The sequence below is a fragment of the Triturus cristatus genome, chromosome 5_1, assembly GCF_964204655.1.
Source record: "Triturus cristatus chromosome 5_1, aTriCri1.1, whole genome shotgun sequence".
Lineage (NCBI taxonomy): Eukaryota > Metazoa > Chordata > Amphibia > Caudata > Salamandridae > Triturus > Triturus cristatus.
In genome coordinates, this window is record NC_140587.1 from 405,259,033 (window position 1) to 405,286,177 (window position 27,145).

Below are 27,145 nucleotides of genomic sequence, written 5' to 3' on the forward strand. Positions count from 1 at the left end.
ACTGATTTCTTGGATTAAGGACATCCTTTCAGGTCCCTGGTTTTGTGCACCAATGGTCCGTGTCTTGCATGGTTCTGTGTTACTGGCGCGGAAAGTTGTGTACAGAACTGACATCAGCGCACAAGGGCGACCACGACGCCGCCGACTGACGCGGAGCCGACTGACGCCACCTTCTGACACGCAGAGGTACTGCTGATGAAAAAGCTTTCCAGATCCAGTCTGACGCCTAGGGGTAATTCTAAGGTAAGGAATCTATAAATAACTAATGCTTCTTAAAGATATATCGTTACAGAAGATAAGTAACTTGTGCATTAGGCAGACAATGTCTAGGTCACTATGGGCAACATACTTTGCAGTCATCTGCATGTACGGAAATAGCCACCAAACCCCTGTAGTTTGCCCTTAGTGGCGCGCACACACACCCTGTGTGGGATGCAGGATCAGATATTTCAACACAAGATAGACGGCAGGTGGGTCCTCCAGATCAACGACCGAGTCTATGTGGTGCCATTCCTTTTTTACCTGTTGTATTGGTCGCCCACATCAGAACATCTTTCAGAGAAGCACCTGTGTATCTTGTTCCAAGAAGTGCAAGCTCATTGGGGCAGAGGAGCCATAGAGTGGATCCCGGCCCAGGAAATAAAGACTGGCTGTTACTCCCACTATTTCCTCAACCGGAAGAATGACGGAGGCCTTTGATCTGCTTTAGATCTCCACCCTCTGAATGACTTCTTGCTGAAAGTACAATTTCAAGATGCTTACGCTGGCCCAGGTTCTTTCTGCCTCAATCCCAGTGACTGGAGGGTGGCTTTGGACCTGCAGGACACCTACTTTCATGTCCCTGTTCTGTAATCCCACAGACACTACTTGCAGTTCAAAGTGGGCCACAAGCAGTTCAAATTTGCTATGCTGTGCTTCGGCCTCACCAGGGATTCTAGTTTTCTCCTTCCGCAACGAATGACTGTTGAAGGCAGACGTATCGTAGTCAGTTATATAGAACCTCCAAACTATTGCGAACCCCATGACTTCACAGAGGTTCACTATCAGCTTGGCAAAGTCACTCCTGACTACACCACAAAGACTCCCTTTCATTGAAGCTACCCTGGATATGGTATATATTAGGGTCTTCCTTCCACACACTGAGTTCAGAACATTCTGGGTATGATCCAGATGTTTCAGACGCTGCCCTGTGCCTCTTTGAGAGTGGTTCTGAGGCTTCTGAGCCTCTTGGCATCATGCTTGTCAACCTTGCCAGGTGGCGCCTGAAGTCTCAGTGGGCCTAGCACCTAGGGCAACCTGTTCAGATTCCATACAGGAATCGAAGGAGACTGTAAAATACCTGCAGTGCTGCTTCAGCTGCAGTTGTCCTGAAGGCGGACCATTCTCCCTGTCCCAACCAGAACGGACGGTGGTGACTGATGTGTCACTGTTGCGATGGGCCGGTTATCTGGGAGAGGTAGAGATCAGATCACTCTGGTACTAAGACAAATATCCACATCAGACTGTTTGAGTTGCAGGCCATTCACTTAGCACTGAAAGCATTCCTACCCATCCATTCAGGTCTCACGTGAAACACTGCTGCCAGGTGCTACTGCAACAAGCAGGGTATGGTGGGGTCCTGGGCCCTGTGCCAGTGCATTTTCGAGGTAGTGAACCACCTGGTGCTGATGTAGTTAAACTTCGAAGTGGCACAGCGTATCTTCCAGCAATGGGGAAAACCCTGGTTAGATTGGTTTTCTCACAGTTGAGAAATCACAAAGTCAAACCTTCTGCATGCTGGAGTTTCCCAGAGGGCTCTTTCTCAGAGATGCATTCCAGATAAAGTGGAGCTTGGGGGGGAACTCTTGTACCGAGTTCTGAAGATCAGGAACAACCACGTCACCTAGTGGGTCCGTATTAGTCAAGGAAAGTGTGGTGTCCGGAACTTCTGGGCATGAGCATCCATCTGTACTCCGATTAGGCTACTACTATGGGAGGACCTCCAGTCGCAACAGCAGGGAAGGGTGCTGCACCCAAATCTGTACATTCTGCACCTGAGTGCGCGACTCTTTTTGATCTTTCTTTCGAAGTTGTGGATGTTATCCGGCTGCCATGCATCCTCCTGCAAAGTCTGTTCATGCCGGGATAAGTTTGTAGCCTTGTTTCGGCACCCACAATACTGACCCATTATATGCTACATTTCCAGATGCCCTGTTGCTTGTCTTGTCTCTAGCCCAGCAAGAACTTTAATTTATCACCGTTAAAGGTTTTTGTCCACCCTTTCGACCTTTTGTACATTTACCTGGACCTATCTTCCTTATTCCGATCACCTGTTGTGATTAGGTTTCTAAAAGGTTTCATTAATTTGTTTCCTCCAGAATCCTCTGTGATTCTAATGTGGGTCATGTGCACGCGATTCGACCCAATGCACAGCTGGTCTGTACGTCTCCTGACTTTAAAGGCTGTGTTAATGGTCGCGGTGACTTCGACTGTCCGCGTAAGTGAACTTAAAAGTTCTCTCGGTTCAACCACCATACCCAGATAAAATAGCGTTGAGGACCAGAAAGGCCTTTTTGCCAAAAGTCGTGACTGCATTCCACGTTGGGCAATCCATCACACTACCAAGAGGAGAAGAGACTCCATTATCTGGATCCAAAAAGAGCGTTCTGCTTTTACATCAGTTGCACCAATGACTGTGAGGTGGACAATCTCTTGGTAGGGTTCTGTGGGGCAAAGTAAGGCAAAATAGATAGTCTTCTGAATTAAGATCTGCTACTCTTTGGCCAGGAAACAGCTTCCGGAAAGTTTGAGGGCCCATTCCACCAGGGCCAAGGCTGCTACCACCGAGCTGGCATGCAGAGTGCCTGTCATTAATCTGTCAGGCTACAAAGTGGCTGACAAATCACACATTCACAAAGAACTCCTGCCTTGACAACCAGTTCTGTTGCCATGTGCATTTTTCCTGATCGGTCTTGCAGGACTTTTTGGTCTGAGCCATTTCACAAACCCACCACTGTGGGAGGTACGGCTTTGATGTTTATTCTGAAGGTGAGGAATCCATGAATAGAATAATCAATCAGAAGAATGTTACTTACCTTGGGTAGCACTATTTCTGCATGATTTATCTAACTGCAGACCCCTCACCTCTTCCCCCTCCCCCCCTCTTCCCCTCTTCCCCCTCCCCCCTCTTCCCCTCTTCCCCCCTTCCCATGCTCTGTGAAAAGGTCTATTTTCCACATGAAATTATCCTAAATGAGAGAAATGCACAATGGTACCTGTGATTTCTGTTGAGCACCGGACAGAGTCAAGATGGAAACTGACATCAACGTGCCGGGGTGACACTTACATGCTGCTCCAACATTTGCTTCCTGGGCAGAACGAAATCAACATACAGTTAGATGCACGCCGCCTACCGGCCTGAGGGAGCAATGCTGTTTTGGATCAGATCTGGCACCTGGGGATATTCTAAAGGTGAGCCAAGAATACACTAGAAAGAGCATTACCGAACGCGAGTAACTTGTTCTGCTCTCCCTCCCTTACAGCATCTACGGGACAGTGCTGTTGTTGATACCAGTGACATCATGACCTATTTTGGAACCAGCTCTGATATAAACATTTTTTGACAAAACAGGAGTCTGTGAGAAGCTGGGTTTCTCTTGCATTAACACACACTTGCGCACACGCACACACACGCACACACACACCCCCATACACACACACACTTAGCGCACCCTTTCCAGATGGATTATCTTGTGCATCAAGATATGTTTCTCTTTGGCCGGTAAGGAACCTCCAGAGGTTATAAGGGCTCATTCTACCAGGGCAAAGTCTTCTACATCTGCTTTATCTAGAGGTGTTCCTGTGGAGGACATTTGTAGGGCGGCAACTTGGGCCTCCCTCCACACTTTCGCAAAGCATTACTGCTTGGATTCCGAGGTGAGGAGGGACGGACACTTTGCTCGTTCTGTCCTTCAGGACATTTTGGTATGGAAGGGTGGACACCCTCCTCCGGGAGTGGGGACTGCTGTGGTAATCTATTCACAAGGTGAGGAATCCACTGGCAGATGTATCCATCAGAAGAACAAGTTACTTACCTTCGGTAACACTTTTTCTGGTGGATACATTATCTGCCTGTGGATTCCTCACTGACCCATCCGCCTCCCCGTGGTCCACCCTTGCATACCTACAATAGTGATAATGTGATCAAATCTATCTGTTGCTGTCAAAGGAAGTGTTATTTCTTTTGCTTTACTGCATTGTCTTCATACTGTGTGTGTTGGTATGAATATTATGTACTGTGTATACTGTATATATATTGTTGTCGGTCCATCCGTGTGCCTCGAAGGCATGGAAAAAAGGGCGGAACTGACGTCATCACGCCGACGAGGTCCTCTTATGGATCCAGTGACGTCAGCGGAGCAGCGTTTCTGTGACGTCGGCGTGGAGAGCTACAAAAGTTTCCGAATGTTGCTGGCGCCGGTGATATTCACAAGGTGTGGAATCCACAGGCAGATACCGTATCCACCAGAAAAAGCGTTACCGAAGGTAAGTAACTTGTTCTTTACATCCCAGGTGGTAAAAAGATTCCTGCAAGGGGCCAAACAAATCGCCCCCCCAAAAAGGGTACCACCACAGGCTTGGAACCTCAATGTAGATCTCACGCAACTTATGAAGGCGCCCTTCGAACCCAGTCACAAGTCCTCTCTACATATGCTCACCATAAAGACAGCGAAATCCCAGTGTGTCTTGCAGTCAGCAACCTCAAGAAACCTGGAGGACCCCCCTGCCTTCCATCTAAAAGACTGTGTCCCATGAACACCGGATTTGTTCAACAACAGATTTCAGCTTCGCAAGGATCCGCAGGTCTGCACCACTCTGCACCTGACGCCCACGGCCCAAGTTCGAGTGGCCCAAAATGAAGAGGAGGTCTCCCCTGCTATCCTGACCCGCCGACGCCAGCAGCCTCAAACCGGAAGATCCCCCCCCAACCGCGACCAGGAGCTGGTAAGAAGATCCGACCCTAAAAGGCACCCGTGCACGCGCCGCCCCACGGCCTTAGGTGGCCCAACCGATGGTGCCTAACCAACCCCCAAGATTCCAACTTACCTCTCCAAGTGGTGGTCGCACCCAGAAGACCTTCGTCCCCGAGCCTGCAGTGCATTTGCAAACCGGAGACTCCCCCTTGAAAGCTACAGGGTTTCCAATGCCAAAACAGCACCCTCCACCCGGCCACCCCAGTGCCATCTTTTGTGCTGGCCTAAACCCCCATATGCCCTGAGCTTAAGTTTAGGAGCTTTGCTCCCACAACCCAGTAGCCTGCTCGTCAGCAGCCACCAACCAGAGGCCCCCATCCCCCAGTTGATAACATTGGGCCTCAGCACTCTGTACCCAGCCGCCCTAGTGCTGCTGAGGGTGTAACAGGAGTGCATCCTTGACCCTCGGGGACCCCAGAATACCAACTCCCACAACAAAGTACTTACCTGCTAACCGATCACACTATTTTTCTATGAAAAGTTTCTGAATGTGTGGAGTTGCAAAATCCTTTTACAACTGTACTAAATAACAAAAACACTTTTACTTACCTGTTTACAGGAGATGTTCCAGTGTAGTATCCAGGTATACTGTGTAAGAAAAGTAATCTGAAAGTAATCTAATCTATAGAAAGTATATCCACTGTATTTCCAAAGCATTGCATTTTCAGTATCGATACTGTAATCAAAACAAAGTGCATATACAATTGCAAACCAAACTGTGTTACAACTGCATTACTACTGTAAAGTATTTGCTTACATGTGCCAGGCTTGCTTGGTTCTACAATATAAAATAACTAAAAGAATATTTTTTTATACAAAAACAATTGGTCTGAAGTTAAGTCTTGGAGTGTGTGAATTCATTTGCTGACTGAGTGTGTACAACAAATGCTTAACACTGTCCTCTGATAAAGCCTTACTGCTCGACCACACTACCTAAAATAGAGAGTGAGGTGCAATCTACTTTAATTCTGCCTACCTTTAGCATTCCACTGGACTCTGCACACTATACCTCACTTTGGTATAGTATATACAGAGCCAGCTTCCTATAGCGTCATTATAAAATCGGGTAGAATCATTATTGAAAACTTTCTTCAGGAAAGAGAATTCTACTTTGTGTTTAGGGCAGGCTGTGGTTGCCTCTGTTCATGCTGAACTTGTACTTCATAGATGGATTTGTGCTTGGGAAAAGAGCTTCAGAGTGATCGGACTATTACAGTTGATTACACAAAGTCTGTTTTATTTCAATCACTGTCTCAGACAAAAAATTGTTTTTTAATGTAATGTCTGTTTCTAATACAGATCCTGACTGAATTGGGTGGTTTTGAAGTGAAGGAGTCTAAATTCCGTAGAGAAATGGAACGTATTCGAAACCAACAAACAAGAGATTTGGCATTGGAGGTAAACACACTATTCAACATTTACAGCTAGATATTTCTGTATTTACAAAAAGTAGGCTCAATAGCTTTGTGTCTAGTTTCTGTTTTTTCAGTCTTGGGATGTAGAGTACTGACAGGTAGGAAAATGGAACTATAATTTTTTTCAACACATGAAGAGTTAGACTGAAGCCAAGGTCGATGCAGTGTCTCATATTTTCCCAGTTCGTGGAGTTGCACACAACAACTGGCTTCATTCTACAGACCCTTATCCTCTATGAGCTAGAGATACGATGTGCTTATGCCTAGCAGTTGTGTGTTCTCTATGCATTGCTGCTGAGTGTACTTTTTTATTGATGTGGCTTGGAGATTCTAGTTAGACAACTAACCTGGGTAACTAAAGCCACACATACTCCTGCTACTACCATCTTTCTGATAGAGACTTCTAACTGCAGATTCCTCACCTTTTTAGTACTCCCCAGGAGACCGTCTGGATCCGGACAATCTTAACCCCTTCCATGCTGCGCAAATTCCGCCGCTGTGCTGACGGAATCTTGCGCGGGCGTGGTCATGACGGAACGGTTCCGTCATGAGCACAGCTCAACCGTGGCTCATGACGGAACCGTTCCGTCATGAGCACCGAAGGGGTTAAGCAGTACTCCTACAGGCCAACATGGGGTGCCTCATGGCTCCGCACCTATGTCAGTCCGTTCCAGAAGTGATACCTGGGGCCCTATTAAGGTGCCACCCAGGGGCACTGGCATCAGTTCCTTTCTTTCCTCACCAACGTAGGTGGATCCGAAGCTACCCCTCGTATCCTTGAGACTAATTTATGAAAACCTTTCTACACTGTGCAAGGGAATGTGTCTCCTCCCAAGTCTACAGGGTACAACCCTTTGGGGAATGTTGCAAACAAATGTCAATCACTATCCCATATGTGGTTTGCCTGTGGGGCCTAAGTTCAGACCACGAATCCAAGGTCTGCAGTTATTGTAAATTGATGCACCCCCAAGGCCATTTGAGACCAGGAAGCCAAACTCTCCATGGCGAAGCCCAGCAAGACCCCATGCCGAGATCAGTCTAAGTCCAAAGGTAGGTCCTGGTCAAGAGCTAACTCCGACAGATCCTCCGCTAAATCCAAGAGCAAACGTAAGAAGTCCTTGCATGAGCTGCCTCTGCCCGCCGCATTCCATCTTCACAGAATACGCCATCAATTCCAACCGTTTTTCCATCGATGCCGCAGCAAATTGAGAAGTTCTGCAAGGCCATGCTACATCTTTTTTGCAAGTTACCGGCTAACTCTCGTGTCACCAAGGAGCTGAGAGGCTTTCCAACTGGCCTTCCGTCAGCAGATCTGCCCTGTATGGCTGCTGTACCCTCTGGATTTGCTCATGGCTTCACTCCCTAGCTACTCAACCTGCACTGACACACGGTACACCAACTGCCAACCCATAGCATTGTCCGATGCTGAGACAGCACCGCCTTGGCCTCAACCAATGCTGCGCTTCTCTTTATTGAAGCCACAACCATTTAGCCACTCTTCTGATACGGTGTCTCTTGTGTCCTCCATTAATTATTTGGCACAGACTCTAAGAAGGGGGCTATGATGCTGGGGATGAGATTGCCCAGCTATATTTCTATATCTGAAAGAAACAGTTCGTTAGATTCCTTACCTTAGAATTACCCCCAGGCGTTAGACTGGATCTGAAAAGTTTTTTTGTCAGCAGTACCCCTGCGCATCGAAAGGTGGCGTCGGTCGGCTCCGCGTTCGTCGTTGGCGTTGTGGTCGCAGGGATGATGTTGCGGTAGCTACTTAGACGCTGCCCTCGTGCGGTGACGTCAGTTCTGTCTTTTTTTGCACCAGCCAGCGCAGATCCAGAGAGAGCGGTACCTCCAGTCATTTCTTGACTGACTTTTCCTCTACTTTTTTCAACACCGTTTTGCTGAGTCTTCGACTCCTGGTGCACAAGGGATGCCTGGCTTCAAGGCTTGCAGTTCCTGTAACCGACTGATGTCGGTGACGGATCTGCGCCGCGTGTGCCTGTTTTACCTGGAGCGCGACCACAAGCTCAAGTCGTGCTCTGACTGCCGGACCACGAATACGAAGTCTTTGCGGGAGCGGTCCCCAAAGCTTCTCGAGGCCTGGCAGTTGGCTTCATGCCGTTCGAGGTCCCGGTCGCGTGGGAGGTAGAGGGACCGGTCACGGAGCCACCACCATCATTCTTCGTCCAAGTCTTCGCACTCGGGGTCAGGTAAGTCAAAGCACAAGAAGAAGTCGAAGAAGCATCGTCGCTCTTCGACTTCTTCTCGTCAATCGGCCGACGCAACGGAGGTGTGGGTGGTGCTCCTCCCGCGGTTCTGCGTGCGGAGCCTCAAGGGTCGACTCTGATGTTCCCCCTTACCCCCTTCCAGGGACCCGGAGCGACCACTGCCCAGCTTTGTCAATTTTACAAAGCGATGCATGCCATCTTTGGCCAGCCCGACTCCGCCAGCACCCCTTTAGGTCCCGCGGACTTGGCTGGGGTCCCTGGGCATTCGAGGCCAGCGGCTTCGGCGCCGCAAGGTCCCCATGGATCCAGGCCTGGATCCAGATCGGCGCTGGTGGACCTTATGATACCTACACCTGCGCCGATTCCACCGGTACCACGTCCGGACACGCATCGGCTGTGTCCCCAGCCGACGTCGACCCCGGCCTCCACCTCGATGTAGATATGGAGCTTTTGTGCCCTTGTTCTACCCTTGCTCTTTTAGACCAGATTGGCAGCCAGAAGAGGGTGAGGACTGGGAGGGGTCTGGAGGCCCTCTGACTTACCAGTTAGGCTATGAACCGGACGTGCGAGAGGAACTTGGGGAAACCAGTGGTCTGGATACCTCACCAGACCGTGGCATGTTGTCTCCTCCCACCGTGGCTACGGAGGAGGGAGCGTCTTATGCCGTGGTTTGTGTAGCGCGGCCGAGGCTCTTCACCTCGAGCTACCTACGGTGACAGTCAGGAATAACCTCCTGACAAAGGTGCTTCAACTGGCAGCAAGCTATTTGGAGCCCTGCTGCCGTTAAACGAAGCCCTCACTGACACACTTTTGGGCACCTGGTTCAGGCCCAACACAGGGGCTCCTGTGGATAGAATGATTGCCCAACGCCACCGCTCGGCTCCGGGTGACCCATCTTTCCTCTCCCAACACTCCACCCCTGAGAGCTTGGTGATCCAAGCATCTACCTCCAAGGGTGCATTTCCTAACGCTCCACCTGATAGGGAATCCAAAAAGCTGGATCATCTTGGAAAGAAGATGTTTACTTCCTACTGCTTGGGACTGCAGTCGGTAAACACCGCATGTCTGTTGGGCCGTTACACCCACTCCGTGTGGAATACGGTTGCGCAAGTGCCGCCTCAGTGCCCAGAGGAGGCCCGGGCTGTACTCTCTCGTGCAGTTGCCGAAGGGAGAGACGCCATGAAGTTTACCATCCCATGTGGGCTAGATAACGCCATCTCACTAGGCAGGACGATTTCTACGTCGGTAGCCCTTCGTCGCTACACCTGGTTGTGGTAGACTGGTTTTTCCGTGGATGTCCAACCCAGTCTTATGGACATGCTCTTTGATGGCCGTCGCCTCTTCGGCGACAAAGCAGACAACGCGCTGGAGCGCTTTGAGGACTCTCTGGCTACGGCCAGGTCCTTGGGCCTCTCCACCACCCGCCCTGCGCAGTCTGTTTTTCGCCCCTTTCGTGGCTACGGAAGGGGTGCCCCTCCACGTCCCGACCAGAGCCACAGGCCAGCGCAAGCTGTTCAGCCCCTGTGGCAGGGGACGTTGGAACTACCGCCATGGTTCTTGGGGCTAGCGGGCGGGCCAGTCCACCACAGCCCGCTCTGCAGCAGCCTCCAAACCCTATTAGTCTGACCTTTCAGGACCACCAAACGCCAGTGGGCGGCAGGATTCGCCATCACCTCCCCCACTGGCGCACCATCACGTCGGACAGGTGGGTTTTGCAGATAGTCCGAAGGGGCTACTCCCTCTGCGTCGAGACGACCCCTCCATCCATGCACCCTCAGTACCATTGCATATCGGAGAATCATCTGGCCCTTCTCCAACCGGAAGTTTTGATACTCTTGGCCAAGGGAGCCATCAACCGCATTCGTGTCCCAGAAGTAGGTCTTGGTTGCTATTCCCACTACTTTCTGGTGCCTAAGAAGGGCAAAGGCCTGCGTCCTATTTTGGATCTCAGGAACGTCAGCCACTTCCTCCGGAAGAAGAAGTTCAAGATGTTGACGCACACGTCCTGTCTGCCCTCGACCCTGGAGACTGGATGGTAGTGTTAAAATTGCAGGACGCTTATTTTCACATCCCCGTCCTGCCGGTCCACCGGCGTTACCTGCGGTGAGCATTTTCAGTTTACCATGCTCCCCTTTGGTCTTAAAAGTGTACCTCAGATTCCAGTCTTCCCCTAACTCGACAACTGGCTGTTGAAGGCGGGCTCGCCCCAGGCTGTCGTCTCCCACCTCCAGACTATGGCCGACCTCGCCTGCATTCACTGGGGTTCTCCATCAATGTGCCGAAGTCACACTTGACTCCCTTTCAGAAGCTCCTCTTCATCGGAGCGGTTCTGGACACGGCGCAGTTTTGGGTCTTTCCTCCCAAGCAGCGAGTCCGGGATATTCGGGCTATGATACCGATCTTTCAGCCTCTATCCCGGGTTTCAGTCAGGATGACCATCCAGCTCCTGGCTTGATGGCCTCCTGCATCCTTCTGGTGTACATGCTAGATGGCATATGCGGGCTCTGCAGTGGGACCTGAAGTTCCAGTGGGCACAACATCACGGGAATCTGTCCGATTGCATTCAGAATTTGGAGGGCGCTGCACGACAATTGCCGTGGCGGCTAAGGAACCAGGATTGGGTCAACGGCAGATCCTTCGCCCTTCCCCAACCAGAGTTCACAGTGGTGACTGGTGCATCCCTTCTGGGGTGGGGCGGCCACATGGGAGAGGCGGAGATCAGAGGACTCTGGTCTCCAGCATAGTCCTGGCTCCACATCAACCTTCTGGAGCTTCGGGCGATCCGTCTTACACTAAAAGCATTCCTTCCCTCTCTCAGGGGAAGTGTAGTGCAGCTGTTTACGGACAACACCACCACCATGTGGTACTGCACCAAACAAGGCGGGGTGGGGTCGTGGACCCAATGTCAGGAGGCCCTTCGCTTGTGGACATGGCTGGAACATCAGGGCATATCCTTGGTGATTCAACACCTGGCAGGTTCCCTGAACACTAGGGCGGACAAACTCAGCCACAGATGCATGATGGATCACGAATGGCGTGTTCACACGGAGGTGGTGCAAGGACTCTTTCAACAGTGGGAGAGCCTTGGTTATATCTATTCGCCACCGAAGAAAACGCACAATGTCAGCAATTCTGCCCGTTGGAATTTCCAAGGCGGCACTCGCTAGGCGACGCTTTTATTCGCAAGTGGAGTTGCAGTCTTCCATATGCCTTTCCACCTATACCACTTCTGCCCAGAATGTTGAAGATCAGGCGCGACCGGGCCCAAGTCATTCTTGTGGCGCTCGATTGGGCACGAAGAGTCTGGTATCCCGAGCTGCTACATATGGTCATCGCTCCTCCGATCAGACTGCCTTTCGGGAGGATCTTCTGTTTCAGCAGCAGAGGACAGTCCTCCACCCAAAACTGTCCAGCCTCCACCTCCTTGCGTGGAGATTGAGCGGCGACAGTTGACATCGTTCGACCTGCCTCCCGAAGTCTGTGATGTAATCTTGGCAGCCAGGCGTCCCTCCACTAAGACGGGGTATACGCCTGTAGATGGGAATACATTTGTGGTATGGTGCGCAGCAAAAGCTGTGGATCCACTTTCTGCCCCTCTTTGAGTTCTCTTCTTCCTCCTTTCTTGAGCCCAGCAGGGCTCTGCTCTGGGCACTATTAAGGGCTACCTCTCGGCCATTTCAGCCTTCCTCAAGCTTCCTCATCAGCCTTCTCTTTTCAAGTCACCTGTTGTAAATCGCTTCCTTAAGGGCATTACTCCTCTTTTTCCTCCTGTTCCCTTCGTAATGCCTCAGTGGGACTTGAACTTGGTTCTTCCTTACCTTATGTGCGCTTCCTTTGAGCCACTACATAACTGTCCTCTCAGGCTTCTGACTTTAAAAACTGCCTTCCTGGTGGCCATCAACCTCTGCCCGCAGGGTGAGTGAGCTCCAAGCTCTTTCTTCAAAGCCTTCTTTTCTGACTGTCCATCCAGACAAGGTTGTCCTTAGGACTCATCCATCCTTTCTTCCCAAAGTTGTTACTCCTTTCTATATCTGACAGACCATCAGTTTGCCCACCTTTTTTCCGCCTCCTTCCTAAGGGGAAGAGAGGCTCCCCCGTCTGGATCCAAAATGTGCGCTTTCATTCTATTGGGATCGCACAAAGCAATTCCGGGTGGATGACCAGCTCTTTGTTGGCTACGTGGGCGCCAAAAAAGGTCAGGCCGTGCACAAACGGACCATCTCTAGGTGGGTCATTTTATGCATTAAAGCGTGCTATTCTCTGGCAGAGAAGGAGCCTCCAGTGGGGCTGTGCACCCATTCCACCATGGCGACGGCAGCTACTACTGCTTTGGGACGAGGAGTCCCCCCTCAATGACATCTGTCAGGCAGCTACGTGGGCATCGCTGCACACGTTCGCAAAGCACTACTGCCTGGACAGCCAAGTCCAGAGAGAGGGCTTCTTTGGCCGTTCTGTTCTCCAGGACTTTCTGGTCTGAACTTGGTTTGCAGACCCACCTCCAGTGTTATTGCTGGGGTATCTATTCTAAGGTAAGGAATCTATAACTAACTGTTTCTTTCAGATGAACAAGTTACTTCCCTTCAGTAATGATATATCTGTTAGAAACAGAGGTTAGTTATAGATTCCTTACCGCCCCACCCCTACTTCCCGTTTTGCGAACTGACTTCTAGGGTTAAGGTATTCCTTTCAGGGTCCTAGTTTTGTGCACCACTGGCCAGTGTCTTAGATGGCTCTGCGCTTCTGGCGTGGAAACCAATAATACTTCACATCAGCATCTTTAAAAAAAAAAAAACAATAAGGATTTTTTTGGGCACCATGTCTTCACAGCAGTTTCTATACTTGGCTTTTCGCATTTTAGCGTTGCCAGGTATTGCTGAAGAAACTGATGTCAGTGGAGGGCTAATATGGACTCCAACTACGTCACATATGGTGGACGTCGCCGTTACGGAGTCGCTCGGCGCCCACTACTGATGCGCAGAGTTACTGCTGTAGTAATTTTGGGGAATCCTGTCTGGCGCCTGGGGATAATTTTAAGGTAAGGGATCTGCCCCTAGATCTAGTCTCTACCAGATTAGGCATTACCGAGGGTAAGAAACGTATTAAGTAGTGTACGTGTGTGTAATAAATGTACTTTTACTTTTCTAACGAAAAAGCAGACTGGACAATTATTAATTGCCTGCCAGCGAATGATGATTACTAGGCCACAGCACCACCCATATATAGGCCTTGGCCTGTGCTCTGCTTTGCTACCCTGGGAGAGTCCAGCACTACAATGGGGTGTCAGGTTCCCCATGAAGGGGTGAACATGGGCCCATTACTTGTGCAGTCACACAACTAATGGCCCGTTTACTTACAAGGCAGGACCCTCCCTCCCGACATAATTTGCTACCTTCTCATCTGTTGAAAGAGGAACAGAGAACCCATTGTTTAGAACCCAAGAGATCACTCACTCTTTACATCGATTATACCAAAGAATATAGAGTATACCGCGGCTCTTTTTGGGGTTCTCATAGTCAAAGACGGAAAAGGTGGTACAGTAATGGACCATCTCTTGTTGAATAGTCATCTGCATTAGGATCTGCTTCACATTGGCTAAGAAGCAGTCTCAGACTGGCTTATTCTACTAGGGCCAAGGCTGATACCACTGCTTTGACATGTGGAGTACCTGTCCTGAATATCAGTCAGGCACTACTGCCTTAACAGTCCGGTCTGTTGAGATGGGCATTTTATTTGCTTGGTACTACAGAACTTTTAGTCTGTGCTATTTCACAGAGAGACCATCTTGGAAGGTACTACTTTGATGTCTATTCTGCAATTAGAAGTGTCCATCTAATCTCTTGAACCCCATGTTCCTCACTGCCGTCCCTCCTCCCCATTTTGTGGTATCTCCTCTTCCATTCATAAAGCTCTCACTCTAGGAATCGGCAAACTGATTCATTCAGTTTGCCAATGGGGTTCGCGTGTGAGAGCGCTGAAGAGTTCATGAAAGAAGCTGATGTCGGCACGCACGGTTGGCACATGTATGTGGCTCCATTATTTACTTGGGAGCAGAACGACCTTGACATGTTGTCACACTGCACTGCCTACTGGCACATAGGAGGACTGCTATTGAGTTTTCTGGATGCAGTCTGCTTTCTGGCTACACTCACAAGATGAGGAATATGCAGTTCGAGTATCCATCAATTGACTGTTACCGAAGCCAAGTAACTTGTTGTTTTGCATCAAACGTTCAAATTTTACCAGAGCATGGCATCTTAATTTGCATTCTCCAGGCACATTTGTCAGACATCTGCTAAGGGTCACCTATAATGCATTATGCAAGTAGTGTGCCGTTGATGTTTCTTCATATGTCAGTGTGAGGAGATGGGTTCTGCCCATGAAATCCACCCGAATGTTTTGCTTTTGAACATCTGCTTTTTGACCTCTTTACTGTGGGAGAGCCTCACAACTGGTGACTCATTCACAGTAAATGTACTGCACATCTTTACCGCCAGTTTCAGCATTTTAGGATTAGGCTGACGGGTTGAAGCAAGGGTAAGGGACACTTGGCTGGCTACACATGTACACACCTGTGAGGGCTGCGTGCTGGAGACTCCTGTCATGCGCAGCTCGATAATTGCGCACAGGTAGCCTGGCGCAGATTAGAGACTGCTGAATTGGAAATTGACCTAGGGTAGGCCTCATAACCATGTACACTCACAGGGAAAATCAGTGTGGTTTACTGGCTTGTCTGCAGTGGCACTCCATCATACAGTGCCGTAGAGTGCAGCTTCACTTCCCTTTGGCCTACAGAGACCACTGACCTATCGAACTGGGGTGGAATCTGTATGCCAAACACAAATATAAGAGTTCCAAGAACATATCTGTACAGCTTATGGATCATCCAGGATTGTGATATTTCTCTGGCTCAACTCAAGATGAGAGCCCGGGCCTTTAGTAACCCTGCTATGCCAAGTTCATTACACTTCTCTCATGCAGCAGGAACAAAGGCCTCCCCACACAAAGGGATCAATTAACAGTGCTTGACTCAGCTTGTGAGGAGGGAAGGGGTGGGATGAAGGATCTGCATCAATAAATCAGCTGTCCCACTACCCCATGATATCCATTTGGACTAAGGACTCTAACTACAGTTGCCCCAGGACCATTGAGGCTTGCCCCACGACCACTGAGTCTCTCCCCAGAACCAGGGAAGCTGGTCCACTTAACCCTCTGAGGTCTGGGTGGAAAAAAGATAGGTCTTCTGCACCAAGGAGAAGAGAGGCGTCAGAGGAAACACAGGAGGAAAGGCAGGCGCAGGGATCAAGTGAAACCAGTTTCTGCAATGTTCGGCACCTTAGAGGCCAGAAGGCATGAGGAAAGTACCCGAGGTGGCTAGAGCTCGCCACCAGGAGAAAAATGAAGATGGAGAGAAAAAGCCCACCGGGGCCCGAGATGTGGAAGTGCAAAGGATCTGACCTTTGACAGCCCCCACCCTCCCACTGAGGCCTGGAGCACATGGGGCTCCGCTGCCAGATAGTTTCCTGCCCCTGGGGTGGGTGGGCCAGGGCGCCTGGGGTCACCGCAAGGAGGAATTCTTACATTTTTCCCTGGGAGGAGTGTGCATGGGATCCTGTCCCCAAAGCCAAGAGGGCTCGGGGATTCCAACCCACTTGCCGGATTTGTATCATGGGCGCCCAAACTCTAGTCCCCTACCACTGCATTGAGGCAGGGAGCGCTGTGGCACCCCCTGGAAAAGAAACCAGGGGCCCTGTACCCCCACCTCTGGCCCCGATGGAGAACATTAGGCCAGGGTAGTGTTGCAGTACTACCTCGATCCGTGGTGGCCTGTGCCCGTATCTGGGGTGAGAGGGTGGCCACCACTACGCGAGCGCCCTGCCCACAGGAGAGGGCAGGGGAGAGGAGTGCTGCCAGTTCCCACAGGCAGCAGAGGAGAAGCTACCTGCGTGGAAACTGATGTGGCAGCCAGGGTTTGGCTCCCTGGGCTGCCCCGAAAAGAACCAGGGCTAATGGGGTGCTCAAATGGGACCGAGCACCCCCCCCCCCCCCCCCCCCCCCCCCCCAAGGGGAAAAAAAGTGCACTGAAAGGACAACAAAAGAAAACAAAGGCAACGGCTCTCCCCGGAGCAGTGGGAGAGCTGCTTATCAATGTGCACACTCTCGGAGGAGCGCCTTGTAATGGCCTGTAGGGCCTGACATTGCCAAGCTATTTCTATTACCTGTGGCGGCCCCAGTACGGCGGGTCACCTTCCAATGATATATAAAAAAAAAGGTGTGTGGGAGCTACAAGAGCATCGCAGCTCCCACCAATGCGCCCAGAAGGTAATTTACTGGAAGAGCTATCCCTAAGTGTGAAGAGTCAAAGGAATGGTGACCAACCCAGAAGTGCCTTCCTCTTTCAAGTACACCCCAGGCTGGAGCTTTACAGCTGGGAGTGAGGTGCCCTCTAGGGGCTAAGGGTATGGCTGCAGGATCTGTGGCCTAAAGGTTGTAAAGAAATACTCAGATGGTTCATAATGAAAATGTTTTATTGAGGAATGTTCTTCCCAACAGTTTTCAAAGTATTATGCACCATGAATTAACATTATTATTTAGTACTAAGAGTGATTCATAATCTTCGGATTCTGCAATTTATTATTAATGATGATGCAAGGACCTCATTGTTATGCCTGATGTATTCATGATAAGTGCATAAGGGGATATCATGTCTTACTTATGGTAATGCAGGGATGTCATCATGATTTGTAATGCTTGACTAGTTAAAATAGATGCAGCTGGTTATGGTTGCTGTAGTCAACGATGTAATTAGATGTTACCTTAATACTAATAATATAGAATCTACAGTGGCTGAAGAAATAAGGGACCAAGCAATGGATATACAGGTTCCCCCGGGTTGGGTGTCAAACATTATTAGTGACCTGAAGCTACATTTTGAGCAATTGATTGATGCCCAGACAAAACAAATCTTGAGTAGGCTGGATAAAGTTGTTTCGCTAGTAAAGCTAAAGGGGGGGGCGAGGGGGGGGGGGGGGAGAAGTAACACGCTCTCATCTTCACTGACCAGTATTCCGGCCAGTGACACATTGAGCACAAAGTTATCATCTGCACAAATGGACAAACCTAGTGAAGCTGAGTTATCAAAAAAGAACTCGCCCTCCACTTTACTAGATAACCCTGTAGCAGGGCCCTCTAGTGGTAACATAGGACCACCATCATTGCCCATTCCTAATCCTCCACCCACTGGTAGAACAAATAAAGACCCCCCTCAGAACACAACATCTGCTAACATCAGAGAAGTACCCTATACCAAATCAGGTAATAAGGGGTTATGCTTAAATTTACCCCCAGAAGCGGCCCCCTATGTCATCATCCTCACAGGGGTTCCAGAGCTAAAACTCGGCCAAATAGAGCTGCATGACGAGCTTAAAAATAAAGTCACGCATTGGCTGAATAAAAATAGGCCATTGCCAAGGGATGAACAGGGGGAAATTTTGCATGTAAGAAGGGCTAGGTGGATTGGGAACAGGGCAAAAAACAAAGCAGGTGATTGCGTGGTGATAAATTTTCGGGACCGCAGAACAGTAGATTACATATTAAGTTGTGGCTCGGTAGTCGATGGAAGCAGTATTAGTTCCTCACCCCTATGGTTTTTTTATGCCAATGAATCAAGTCCCCTGTCTAGGAATTGGGCAATCCAAGGCAGAGAGGAGTTTTATCAGAACAGCAAGGATGTCTATGGCATAAAGTCATATGCTCCATCAAGGAATCAAGGTGGACTAGCCCTGTCAAATAGGTTTGATCCCCTCATGTTTATGGAGGAGTGGGATTGACTGCAAGGGGTGGAAGGTCAAGTTGAGCAAACTGCCCAGGAGCTGACTTTTGATCAATCCCCCCCTACAGTCAAAGACCAAGACCATTCTAAACGGAGTAAATCGGTCACTTGGGTGGGGAGAGGTTTTTGGACAATATCATCGCAACTAAATGCATATTGGATAACTTGGTGGGGAGCCAAGTAGGCTCGCAGGAGAAAAAGGTTACCGAGTTGGAAGCACAGGTGTCCTCTCAATTACAACATGTACAAGTTGCCCAAATTGAGTCTGTATCAAATAAAGCTAATATTGAAGTAACGGCTCCCTCTCCCAACACCCATACAGGCCCACTAGGATTGTAATGGCAGGAGGGATTGAAATGGTTTCATGGAATATTGCGGGGTTAGCTTCCAAATTCCATAACCAGGAGTGGAGACAGTACGTTAGTAGATTCCGTGTAATTTGTTTACAGGAAACCTGGGTGGTGGACCATAATCCCTTTCATCTTGCTGGGTATAAGTGTTTTGTTGTGCCCACACGGAAAATGGCTCCGGGAAGACCAATGGGAGGGCTAATTACATACGTGGACCTACAGTTAGAAGGAGTGTGGACTGACCTGTAGTGGAACTCAGCTAATATACAATGCCATTGCAGGGACTGGGGAGAGCTTAATAATACAAGATTTAGACAATTTACTGACCGAAGAGCTAGCGCAGAGGAAGACAGTAGTGGCCCCGTATGTGATCCTAGCGGGTGACCTAAACTGTCACCTGTGCTCCAATCTAAGATGGACGGAGGGTGCCTGGACCGGTTGCACAGTAGAAAAAGGCTCGCACTTCGAACATACCCCTGATGGGTCGGAGCTAGAGAGGGTTTTGAACAATCATGCACTTAGGCACACATTAGATCTGATGGGACCTAAAGACGGTCATGAAGTTACCCCAACATTCAAGGGAAGAGGGTATTGCTCCATTATAGATTATATAGCAGTTTCTATCCCTTTTTGGGACTGGATAAATAAGGCTGGCATTGAATGGAGCATATTCAGTGACCACAATCCGTTCGTCTTGAGGATTAAGATCTGGCCCCCCTGTAACAATAAGAAAAGTGCTAAGGCAAACAGTACACTGAGGGCAATTGATCAAGGGAGAAGGCTCAGATGGGCCAAGGTGGATGGGGACGCCTTCTACAGATCCTTAATGGAGGACGGTAAAGAAATGATTGGGGTGTGTTTAGATCCCTCATTGGAGGGACCTATGGTGGTCAAAGCCTTTGAGGCGATGGCACACCTCATAGATGGCCTACTAAAATCCCCCGTGAAAGGGTTAGTGAAACGCTCTCCTAGATGGTTCAATAGAAATTGCTCTAGGGCTCACAATGAACTGAAAGAAAGCTTAAAAAAAGTCCCTAGAGACAAGGTGCGCATTGCACAATGTAGGTCAGCATACAAAAAAAGCAATTAAATTAAGGAAATTGGCACTTCAATCACAGACATGGGAAAATATACGGGAGGCTGCAGACAGAAGAGATCCTAGGGCATTCTGGAAAATAATAAATAACCCTTGTTTCCAGGATGCGGTTGCTCCGGAAATTGGTACAACCATTCTCCCGGAGCAATGGTTTGATCATTTCAAAGTACTGTATAACCATGCAAACGAGCAAACGAGGGGGGAGGGGGCAATCTGCCCATGGACGACAAATGTTGAATTTACGGTGGATAAACTGGTAGCGGGGATCAAGGGGCTGACGCAAAACAAAGCCCCAGGCCCGGACGGCATTCTTCTGGATCGCTACTTAAGTAAGGTTGAACTTTGGGCACCCATCCTCGCAAGAGTAATAAACACGGCGGTCACCACAGGTATGCCAAGATCCTGGTCTGAAGCCACAATAGTTCCAATCTTTAAAAAGGGAAAAAAGGATGACCCTCTGTGTTACCGACCGATTTCTCTAATTGATGTAACGGCGAAAGTTTTGGGGAGAGTTGTCCTAAACCGCCTCTTAGACTGGGCTGATGAACACCATATAATTACAGACTTGCAATACGGATTCAGAACAGGAAGGTCAACTACAGACCAGTGTCTGAACCTTTATTTATTAACAGCTAAATACACTATTGCAAGTAATCAGTCGGTATATATGGGCTTTATGGACCTCTCATCGGCTTTTGACCATGTCAACAGAGAAAAGCTTTGGAACTTGATGATTAAACTAGGGGTAGAAGAGGGCCTAGTTATCTTGAGAGCACTCCACTGGAACACCTCTGCTAAAGTGCGTTACAATTTGGAGGGTGATACCACAGTTCCCTTCCCCTGCACCAGCGGGGTACGCCAGGGATGTATCTTGGCCCCGTTCCTGTTCTCACTATACATAAATGGGTTAGAACAGGCACTATGTGTTCGAGGCATGTGGGCTGCTGAATTCATATCTGTGCATAGATCGCCGCCTAGTGTTGGGTCCGGATGTTTGCACGTTGTTGTCCTGGAAGAGTCTTCGAAGTATCCTGAGATAGGTGACTCCTCCCCTGGACCACAGTGCGCATGGGCATCCTCTCCATCCTCAGATTGTTTTTTTCCGCCATTGGGTTCGGATGTGCTTATCTTGACTCAAGTTAGGAAAATTTAGTTTTCAGGCCAAAAGGCCTTTAGTTTTCGTCGGTACTGTTCCCGATCGGTATCGACAGTTTACTGGTTAGTTTAGCGACTTTACCAACTTTTTCGGATCCATTATATCCGACCGTCGACCCTACATCGACGATGGAATCGAGGACCCCATTCAAGCGGTGTCCTGTTTGCCACGCAAAATATCCACATATCGACGTCCACCCGGTGTGCAACAAATGCCTCTCACCGGATCACGACGAAGCGAAATGTATGGCCTGTGCCCGATTCAGATCCAAGAAGACTCTACGGAATCGACGAGCCGCGAGACTTGAAGCACAGCAAGCGGCACCGGCCCGACCAACATCTTCAGCACCGAGGACGAAGATGTTGAAAGCGTGGAAAACATACCCTCCAGCCCCGCTTCCGAACACGGTTCCAGATCGGAAGACGTAGATGAAGAGCTTTTTCACAGGGAAGAAGCCGACGATGAGGTAGGAGACTACGATGAGGCCTTAGGGGCCGAAGAAGGTAGCTCTAGTGACGAGCAGGGCCTACCCGTCCAAACAGAAGATATCCCAGTGCGTCAGTCTACGGCTCCGGTCGAGGGATCGCCTTTGGGCCTTACCCAAGACCAATCCCGCAGTTCCTCGGCCCCGCCCTCTGGCCCGGCCTCGGACATACAGCGAGAGCCATTATTACCCAAAAAGACTGGTTTCCCTTCCACGAAACCGAAACCAATCGTCGCACCGGTTCAACAGAAACCGAAAGTGAAAATAACACTGGTCGGCTCGAGGACCACCACACCTTCGACGCCAGCCAAACCCGTCGGCTCCGACCGCACCAAAAGGGACTTCGGGGCCGAACTCGCTGCAGCCGATGTCGGCGCCGACCCAAAGAGAAAGGCCATCGGTACCGCCAAAGCGCCTCGGCCCCCGGCACCGAAACAATCGGCACCGACCAACAAGGTTAAAATGGCCGCTGCATCACAATCCACCTCGAAAGCAGCAACTACGGTCCAATCATCGACGCCGTCGACAGCTACTACCTCTCCTCGACTCGATGACCCTGTGGCTCCAAAGAAGTCCACACCTACCTCTACGGAACCACTCGGCGCCAAAGAACCGTCGGCGTTCCAGGTGCGACAAGTTCAAGCGTCCTTGCAACGCATCAGAGAAAAGGCAGCCCTCCAGGCCACGTCGGGCTCAGAGCCGAAAAAGGCTCACAAGGCACCTTCGGCACCAACCAACATCACCTTTGGTTTGCCGCCATCCACGGCGCCGAAACTATTCGAGATCAGAACACGTGTCACCCAGACAAGGCCCCCATCTACTGAACACTCTCCTACTGGGACATCACCGTCCCACTTCATCGACGCCGACACCGGCAGGCTCATGCTCCGAAAGCGGAAGATCACTTCCGAGCAGGCTTTGGACTCTTACAGGATCCCGCTAAAGCAAAAACTGCCGGCGGAATCCTAACCCGTCCTTTATGAACGCCTCCACACCTCTTACCCAGATCCACAGTCCTTCTCTCCGACGCACTCCGACACGGATGCAGTAGAGGACTACATGGGTGACGACACCACCTACCCCAGGGATATGGACCCTGAAGGCCAGCAGGACCCTGATCAAGTTTGGGATGACCCTGTAGACCCAGGTGCCGCTCTGGATACACAGGACACGCAGCTTTATGGCGCAAAAACGTCTCCCACAGAGGACACTGCTGCATTTAACGCCCTCATTGAACGTGCCGCAGCCAATCATGGAGTGCAACTCCACTCGGACACAATCGAGGACGATTTCTAGGTGGACACTTTCGCATCCTCTGAGAGGACTGTAAAGACTCTGCCCATGTTGAAAGGTGTCCTCAAGCCAGCAAAGGACATTTTCAAAGAAACCACCAGGGCACGGGTAATAAACCCCAGGATCGAGAAAAAATACAAGCCTGCACCTGGAGACCCTACGTACATTAGAGGCCAGTTACATCTGGACTCCATCGTAGTTGCTAATGCTCGCAAACGGGCACACTCGCAGACAACTGGTGATGCTCCTCCCCCGGACAAAGAGTCCAAGGTTCTAGAGACCTCCGGCAAAAGGATTGCAGCCCAGGCGGCAAACATATGGCGCATTGCCAATACACAGGCGCTCCTAGCTCGCTACGATCGCTCACACTATGACACATTAGAGACCCTACTCCAACACCTACCAGACGAGTACAAAGATGCAGCGGAGCTCCTCATCAGGGAGGGACAACTTCTCACAAACGCATCCATTAAGTGTGCACAGCTGCGAGAGCCATAAACACCAGCGTCATGCTACGACGACACGCCTGGTTACGAATCTCCGGATTCAAACCTGAGGTTCAAAATAACATCCTCAATCAGCCTGTCAACCCCGACTACTTATTCGGACCAGAGGTAGACACCACCCTAGAAAAGATAAAAAAAGACACAGACACTGCGAAATCAATGGGGGCTCTGCAAACGCAGACATTTCGTAGTGGCTCCTTTCGTCGCCCCGGAAATAGAGGAGCGGGTAGAGGACAAGGGTCACAGCAGACCTACAATAAAGGGGGCACACAAAGTACCTATGATAAGAACACACGAGGTGGATATCGTGGCTCCAGCACAAAGGGCAGAGGACGCGGTTACGGCAATACCAGGTCCTCCCCCAAAAACAAACAGTGACGCCCTCTCCCTTCCCCCCGACCATATAACACCTGTCGGGGGAAGACTCCAGCGGTTCCTGTCCACGTGGAATACCATCACCACGGACAGGTGGGTCAAAGATGTTATCCAACACGGTTACTGCCTCGAATTAACCCCCACTCCATCCACAATACCGCCAAAGCACCGTCCTATGTCCTCAGAGCACTTAGGATTATTACAGCAGGAAGTGCTAAGTATGCTGCAAAAAGGCGCAATAGAGGTCGTGCCCGTCCACCAGCAGGGGACAGGGGTGTACTCTGTACTTCTTAATACCAAAAAAGGACGGGTCACTCAGACCTATACTAGACCTGAGACCCCTCAACCACTACATTCTCTCAGCATTTTCACATGCTCACCCTACAGCAGGTTCTCCCGCTGCTCAGACAGGGAGACTTCCTAGCCACACTAGACCTCAAAGATGCGTATTTCCACATACCCATACACCCTTCACACAGAAAATATCTCAGTTTCACTATTCAGGGGCAGCACTACCAATTCAAAGTCCTTCCCTTCGGCGTGACAACAGCACCCAGGGTTTTCACAAAGTGCCTAGCTACCGTGGCTGCACATCTACGGAGGCAACACATTCACGTCTACCCTTACCTGGACGACTGGCTTGTTCAGGCAAAGTCAGCCCAGCAATGTGCCAGCCACATGTCCCACACCATTCACCTTCTTCACAGTCTGGGATTCTCACTAAATTACCCAAAATCACATCTCCAACCCGCACACGTCCAACAGTACCTAGGTGCGACCATAGACACACTGGCAGACACAGCTCAGCCAAATTTAGTGAGGATCAACAGCATGCAAATGCTGATCTCAAAGTTCAAACCTCAACACTCCCTTCCTGCGCGAGTGTTCATGCAGTTGATAGGCATGATGGCCTCCTGCATTTTCATAGTCCCGCACGCGAGACTACATATGCGCCCGCTTCAGGAGTGCTTGGCACGTCAATGGAATCAGGCTCACGGGCAATTAAAAGACCTAGTGTTGGTGAGCGGTCGGGCATACAACTCTCTGCATTGGTGGAATCCACAAAACCTTTGCAAGGGCCGACCGTTCCACGAGCCTGTTCCCCAAATAATACTGACAGCGGACGCGTCTCCAGGGATGGGGAGCTCATGTACTCAACTACACAGTGCAGGGACTATGGACAATACAACAAAAGAAGATGCACATCAACGTTCTGGAACTGATGGCAATCTTCCTAGCCATGAAGGCATTCAAAGTACACTTGTGCAACAAAGTCGTGTTGATCCGGACGGACAACATGACTGCCATGTACTACATACAGAAGCAGGGAGGAACGCACTCTCCACAGTTGTCTCATCAGGCTCAGAGCATGTGGAAGTGGGCCATTCAGAGGAACATATTCCTCATGGCGGAACACCTCCCAGGCAAGGACAACCAGATGGCGGATCTGCTCAGCAGACACAGCCACCAGATGCACGAGTGGGAGCTACACCCGTCAGTACTCCAACCATACTCCAACCATACTTCCAACAGTGGGGTCATCCAGAGATAGACCTATTCGCCACAAGCGAAAACGCAAAATGCCAAAACTTTGCCGCCAGGTTCCCACATCCACAGTCGCAGGGCAATGCGATATGGATGAACTGGTCCGGCAGATTTGCGTACGCTTTTCCCCCAGCGCCGTTGATACCGCTGGTGGCACGCAAACTGCGACAACACTCACTGACACTCATCCTGGTCGCTCCAACATGGGCACGCCAGCCATGGTACACCACCTTTCTGGAACTTTCCGTGGTGCCGCATCAAAGGCTACGGATCAAACCCGCGCATTTGACGCAGAACCATGGAGAAATTCAGCACCCAGATCCGCAACAGCTGAACCTGGCGATCTGGCTCCTGAAGTCATAGAGTTTGGCTACCTAAACCTGCCACCTGACTGTATGGAGATCATTAAGGAAGCTAGAAGACCCACTACCAGAGCTTGCTATGCCAATGGAAGAGGTTTGTCATTTATTGCAATAACAAGGACATTAACCCGCTAGATGCATCCATTCAAAACATAATCTGTTACCTCTTACACCTATACCGATGCAATCTGGCATACACCTCAATACGTATCCATTTAACCGCAATAGCAGCCTATCTCCAAAACAGGCAGCACCTCTCTTTATTTAGAGTGCCTGCCATCAAAGCCTTCTTGGAGGGACTTAAACGAGTAATTCCCCCAAGACACCCAGCAGCACCAGTGTGGAACCTGAACTTGGTCCTCACCCGACTGATGGGTCCACCCTTCGAACCTCTCCGCTCATGTGAGATTCAATTCCTCACCTGGAAAGTGGCTTTTCTAGTAGCAATCACTTCATTGAGAAGAGTTAGTGAACTCCAGGCACTAACCATTCAAGAGCCATTCATACAGGTTCACACAAACAGGGTCGTACTACGTACCAACCCCAAATTCATGCCTAAAGTAATATCGCAGTTCCACATGAATCAGACGATTGAACTGCCCGTTTTCTTTCAGAATCCACAAAATGTCGCTGAAAGAATGCTCCATACACTAGACGTCAAAAGAGCCCTCGTGTACTATATAGACAGAACCAAAAGCTTTAGGAAGACAAAACAACTTTTCGTTGCCTTTTCCCCACAACACAAAGGCAACGCCATCTCCAAAGCAGGTATAGCCAGATGGATCGTTAAATGTATTCAAATTTGCTATCAAAAGGCTAAACGCACACTAAAAATTCCACCACGAGCCCACTCAACACGTAAGTTAGGGGCCTCCATGGCTTTCCTGGGAAACATTCCTTTACATGATATATGTAGAGCAGCCACATGGTCCACTATACACACATTTACCAAACACTATTGTGTAGATGTACACTCAAAACAGCAGGCAGCTGTAGGACAGGCTGTTCTCAAAACTCTTTTTCAGACCGCTGCAGCTGGCACTGGTAGCCGCCGCTAATGGGAGGTACTGCTATGTATTCTATGCACAGATATGAATTCAGCAGCCCACATGCCTCGAACTGAATATGCTACTTACCAGTATGCATCTGTCCTTGGCATGTAGGGCTGCTGACATTCATATCGCCCACCCTCCTCCCCGGCGCCTGTAGCAGCTGCAGCTCTCAGAATTACTGTATAGCATGGTCATCACTTTCTGTATCTACTCCATCACTGCCACAATGGCGAAAAACAATCTGAGGATGGAGAGGATGCCCATGCGCACTGTGGTCCAGGGGAGGAGTCACCTATCTCAGGATACTTCGAAGACTCTTCCAGGACAACAACGTGCAAACATCCGGACCCAACACTAGGCGGCGATCTATGCACAGATATGAATGTCAGCAGCCCTACATGCCAAGAACAGATGCATACTGGTAAGTAGCATATTCAAAATT

At 49.9% G+C, this 27,145-nt stretch overlaps 1 protein-coding gene across 15 annotated transcripts in view; it reads left to right on the forward strand.

Annotated features, from left to right (window-relative positions):
- Positions 1–27,145, forward strand: part of UBR5 (ubiquitin protein ligase E3 component n-recognin 5) — a 2,036,132-nt gene that overhangs the window by 1,552,347 nt on the left and 456,640 nt on the right. For all 15 annotated transcript variants that reach the window (XM_085605144.1, XM_085605147.1, XM_085605145.1 and 12 more), the window contains one exon: positions 6,312–6,410. In XM_085605144.1, the coding sequence (XP_085461270.1) occupies positions 6,312–6,410 (99 nt within the window). The remainder of the gene's footprint in view (positions 1–6,311; positions 6,411–27,145) is intronic.